At 42.9% G+C, this 6000-nt stretch overlaps 1 protein-coding gene across 1 annotated transcript in view; it reads left to right on the forward strand.

Annotated features, from left to right (window-relative positions):
• The window catches only part of LOC118761996 (low-density lipoprotein receptor-related protein 2-like), a gene marked incomplete at its 3' end in the record, with an annotated part of 50522 nt that overhangs the window by 19819 nt on the left and 24703 nt on the right, over positions 1-6000 (forward strand). The window contains exons 12-13 of the mRNA XM_036500192.1: positions 606-743; positions 4339-4629. Of these exons, the coding sequence (XP_036356085.1) occupies positions 606-743; positions 4339-4629 (429 nt within the window). The remainder of the gene's footprint in view (positions 1-605; positions 744-4338; positions 4630-6000) is intronic.

Genomic DNA, 6000 nt, shown 5'->3' on the forward strand with positions numbered 1-6000 from the left:
TGCCTCACCGGTCTGGAACCCCTATCTTGCCCAGGATATTAATCGTCTGGAAACCGTTCAGCGATGTGCAACCAAGAGAATACCCTCCATCAGGCGTTTGCCATATTCTGAACGCCTTACTTGCCTGAGCATGGATACATTGAAACTCCGACATCTGGCAGCTGACTTGGCAGACACCCATAAAATTATCAACCATCTTGCAAACAATAACTCTGAGCACCTTTTCAAACTCCACCTGTCTAACACCCATGGACATGTTTACAAAGTCAGAAAGCAGCACAGCTCCCATGACTTTAGGAAACGTTTTTTCCTGCTAAGAGTTGCTGAAGCATGGAACAAACTGCCAGCATCAGTTGTTAGTTGTCGGAGCACTGCATCCTTCAAAATTTCCATGCTTCCTGAGATTCGCCAACACTACACCTGATTTTCTCTCCTCCATACACACGCAGGCATGTATCTGACTCATACACTGTTCGCTTTCCAGACATTTGTACATTACTGCATATACTTTATGCGCACTTTTGACAAGCTGTGGTGCACCTGAGCGCTGTATACAATAATTTCATTATTATTATTTTATTTTAAATTTCCATATCTTTTCACAGATGATTTGTATCTTTTGAGCTATTTTGTGCTGATACGTACAAAGAAAACAGGAGATTCTCCATTGGAAACATTGGCGACATACAAGATGTACACTATGGATTTGAAAATATATGACAAGGATCTTCAGAAAATTGAAGGTAGGTGAAAAGATATCATCTGTTACACTCTTTTCTCTCTAGCACCTACTTTCTCTCTCTCTCTCTCTCTCTCTCTCTCTTCCTCTCTTTCCCCTCTCTCTCCCTGCCTCTCTGTCTCTTATTGTTCCCAACAGAAAAGCTAAGTATTTACCTCTTCAACAAGACACTCACTCCTGTCTGTCTGTCATACTTCCATAACCTTCAACACTGCACTCTACTCATTTGAGGGAGTCTTATTTCCCAAGTACTCGGACACTTCACCAGTGACGGAGCAACATAAAAACATTCAATACACTCACTGAAGTGACCAGTGGTCAGGAAGGGAATTCAGAGGTAGAAGCCTTGCCAAAGTAGACACTATCCAATCCATATCAGCATGGGCAAATGGATGTTAAATGGTGATGACAATGATGATGATGATGAAGTGGGGAGGGGAAATGATAATGGGAAGGAGGATGATTAGGGACCAAGCTATATTCTCTTCCTATAGGGCGAAACTGAATAATATTGGTTAATATGAGAAACAACAGACTGTGAATTTCTAAGAGCATCATGACTCATTAGACTAATTAACTGTTACTGTTTTATGTAAATAAGTTAAACAGGCACAGGTGCGGGCGTGTGGTAAGTAGCTTGCTTACCAACCACATGGTTCCGGGTTCAGTCCCACTGCGTGGCACCTTGGGCAAGTGTCTTTTACTATAGCCTTGGGCCGACCAAAGCCTTGTGAGTGGATTTGGTAGAAGAAAACTGAAAGAAGCCCGTCGTATATATGTGTGTGTGTGAATATATATATGTGTGTGTGTGTGTGTGTTTGACCTCCCCAACATCGCTTGACAACCGATGCTGGTGTGTTACGTCCTTGTAACTTAGCGGTTCGGTAAAAGAGTCCAATAGAATAAGTACTAGGCTTACAAAGAATAAGTCCTGGGGTTGATTTGCGAGACTAAAGGCGGTGCTCCAGCATGGTCGCAGTCAAATGACTGAAACAAGTAAAAGAGACCGATAGAATAAGTACTAGGCTTACAAAGAATAAGTCATCAGGTTAGTTTGCTTGACTAAAGGTGGTGCTCCAGCATAGCCACTGTCAAATGACTGAAATGAGTAAAAGAGTAAAAGAGGCACAGGAGTGGTTGTGTGGTAAGAAGCTTGCTTCCCAACCATGTGGTTCCAGGTTCAGTCCCATTCTGTGGTACCTGGGATAAGTGTTGTCTACCATAGCCTTGGGCTGACCAAAGCTTTGTAAGTGGATTTCATAGACAGAAACTGAAAGAAGCCTGTCGTATATATATATATATATATATATATACACACACACACACATATATATACATATATATAAACATATATATATATATATATATTACATATATATATATATAATATATATATATATATACCACACAATCTGCAGAAAACAACTTCTGTCACTTCCGGGGGGGAAAAACTAGAAGTAGTTGATAGTTTCCGCTATCTAGGTGACCAAGTCAGTAGTGGGGGGGTGGGTGCGCTGAAAGTGTAACTGCTAGAATAAGAATAGCCTGGGCAAAGTTTAGGGAGCTCTTACCTCTGCTGGTGACTAAAGGCCTCTCGCTCAGAGTAAAAGGCAGACTGTATGATGCATGTGTACGAACAGCTATGCTACATGGCAGTGAAACATGGGCCGTGACAGCTGAGGACATGCGTAAGCTCGTGAGGAACGAAGCCAGTATGCTCCGATGGATGTGTAATGTCAGTGTACTTACTCGACAGAGCGTTAGTACCTTGAGAGAAATGTTGTACCTAAGAAGCATCAGTTGTTGTGTGCAAGAGAGACGATTGCGCTGGTATGGTCATGTGGCGAGAATGGATGAAGAGAGGTGTGTGAGAAAGTGCCAATCCCTAGCAGTTGAGGGAACCGTGGAAGAGGTAGACCCAGGAAAACCTGGGACGAGGTGGTGAAGCACGACCTTCGGACGTTAGGTCTCACCATGGAAATGACTAGAGACCGAGACCTATGGAAGTATGCTGTGCGTGAGAAGACCCGGCAAGACTAGTGAAGCCATAATCCGTGGCCCCTACCTGGGACGTAGTCAGTCCACCTGTGCATACCTTCCTTCTTGTGACACTTGTGAAGACCTGTTGAGGCAAGTGAGAATCGAATCGTATCAAATCAAATCGAACCAAATCAAAATAGATGAACATCAATGGAATTTGTATCCTTGTGGTACCAGTGCCGGTGGCACATAAGAAAACCATCCGAACGTGACCGTAGCCAGTACCGCAATGACTGGCCTCCATGCTGAGGGCACGTAACAAACACCATCCAAGCGTGGCCGTCCGCCAGCCTCGTCTAGCACCTGTGTCGGTGACACATAAGAAAACACCATCCGAGCGTGGCCGTCTGCCAGCCTCGTCTGGCACCTGTGTCGGTGGCACATAAAAAACACCATCCGAGCGTGGCCGTCTGCCAGCCTCGTCTGGCACCTGTGTCGGTGGCACATAAAAAACACCATCCGAGCGTGGTTGTCTGCCAGCCTCGTCTGGCACCTGTGTCGGTGGCACATAAAAAACACCATCCGAGCGTGGCCGTCTGCCAGCCTCGTCTGGCACCTGTGCCGGTGGCACATAAAATCACCCACTACACTCTCGGAGTGGTTGGCGTTAGGAAGGGCATCCAGCTGTAGAAACACTGCCACATCTGACTGGCCTGGTGCAGCCTTCGGGCTTCCCAGACCCCAGTTGAACCGTCCAACCCATGCTAGCATGGAAAGCGGACGTTAAACGATGATGATGATGATGATGATATATATATATATATATATATATATATATATATATATATATATATATATATATATAATATATATATATATATATATATTATATATATATATATATATACACATATATATAGAGATATATATATAATGTATTTAGGTAGGTATGTATGTGTGTCTTTGTGTCTGTATTTGTCACCCCACCATCACCTGACAACTGATGTTGGTGTGTTTACGTCCCCATAACTTAGTGGTTCAGTAGAAATGACTGATAGAATAAGTACCAAGTTTACAAAGAATAAGCTTGATTTCTTTGGCGAAAAGGCAGTGCTCCAGCACGGCCCCAGTCAAATGACTGAAAGAAGTAAAAGAAAAAATGAATAGAATGTTTCATTCAATGGAAACGTTTATTGGAATAGCCTTAAGTCTAGGTTAAATAAATTCTCGTTAGGCTTTTCTATAATTACACACATTGCTGAGTGTAGACAGTTGAACGATAATACTTCAGGGTATCTTCTTTCAGGTGGGCATTTCTTCATTCAGATACCCTGTGTTCCACCCTCTAAAACCCCACCATATTTGATGGCATAAAAGGCACATGCGTATATTACATGCCCCAGTTCAGTAACGCATGTTCAACCAAAATGATTTTAGTACAGTAAAGCTTATCGAAAGCCCAACTTAACATACAGGACCCAGGATGAATTTTTGTGACAATTCTTTGAAAAAAAAGTGCATCTTTTCTGCTTCAAATATATTTATTATTTATATCATATCCTGTTCTTTTGTATTATTTTTTCTTAACATTTCTTTTTCATTTTCCATTTTCTTCCTAGCCTCAAATCCATGCATTCAAAGAAATGGTGATTGTACTCATTTTTGTTTCGCTGTGCCTATGACACAAGACATTCTCCATGGGGAACTGGGTCGCCATTGTGGTTGTCCGTATGGTATGAAGTTGGACACTGATCTCAGAACATGCATTAATCATACAGAATTTGAACCACCAAAAGAATGCCCGCCTTCCAGATTTCAATGCAAAAACAAACGCTGTATCAGCCATTACAGAGTCTGTAACCTGCAGGATGATTGTTTTGATAATTCTGATGAAGTTAATTGTACATCACGTGAGTTAAATACATTTATTAATTCTCTGATTCTTTAATCATTCGTTTACATCCGGTAGAGGGAACCTGTGGAAGAAGTAGACCCAAGAAGACCTGGGATGAGGTGGTGAAGCATGACCTATTTCTTTACTACCCACAAGGGGCTAAACACAGAGAGGACAAATAAGTACAGACAAAGGGATTAAGTCGATTACATCGACCCCAGTGCGTAATTGGTACTTAATTTATCGACCCCGAAAGGATGAAAGGCAAAGTCGACCTCGGTGGAATTTGAACTCAGAGCGTAACGACAGACGAAATACAGCTACGCATTTCGCCCAGCGAGCTAACATTCCTGCCAGCTCGCCGCCTGGTGAAGCATGACCTTCAACGAGGTGATGACAAGTGACCGAGACCTATGGAGATATGCTGTGCTTGAGAAGACCCAGCAAGCCAAGTGAGACCGTAACCATGGCCTATGCCAGTGCAGCATAACCAGCCCATTTAAGAGTACCCTTCAATTATTCGGCAATAAACTGCACTTGCACAGACCTGTTGAGACAAGTGAAGTCGTTATGGCCAATGACAGTACCGCCTGATTGGCACCCGTGCTGGTGGCATGTAAAAGGCACCATTCAAGCGTGGTGGATGCCAGTTCCACCTGACTGGCCCTTGTGCTGGTGACACGTAAAAAAAACACCCACTACACTCTCGGAGTGGTTGGCGTTAGGAAGGGCATCCAGCTGTGGAAACATTGCCAGATCAGATTGGAGCCTGGTGCAGCCTTCTGGCTTGCCAGCCCTCAGTCAAACCATCCAATCCATGCCAGCATAGAAAGGGGACATTAAATGATGATGATGATGATGATAATTTATTGCCTTTACTCTAGTTAAATGATCCTAGTGAAAGCATGTAACCTAATGGTTGGGGTGTTTGGCTCATGACAGGAATGTTGTGAGTTCAATTCCAGGCAGCATGTTTTGTGTTGACCAAGACACTTTATTTCACTCCAGTCCACTCAGCTGGCAAAAATGAGTAGCACCTGCAATTCAAAGGGCCAGGTCTGTCGTGGTCTGTGTCACACTGAAACACTCCGAGAACTATGTTAAGAGAACACCTGTCTGTGGAGTACTCAGCCACTTGCACATTAATTTCAAAAGCAGGCTATTCCATTAATCAGATCAACTGGAACACCTTTTTTAGAGATTTTGGTATGATTCAATCCAATGATTTCTGTGCAAGAAAATTATATCTGTGTGTAAATTCAGAAATATGTATTTTAAATGTGTAGGTGCAGGCATGATATTGTTTAAAGAGTGTGCTTAGCAAGCATCTCACTTTATGTTTAATTTTACCATGCATCACTTTGAGCAAGTGTTGTCTACAATAGTC

This window comes from Octopus sinensis, unplaced genomic scaffold (assembly GCF_006345805.1).
Source record: "Octopus sinensis unplaced genomic scaffold, ASM634580v1 Contig19045, whole genome shotgun sequence".
In the NCBI taxonomy this organism is placed as follows: Eukaryota; Metazoa; Mollusca; class Cephalopoda; order Octopoda; family Octopodidae; genus Octopus; species Octopus sinensis.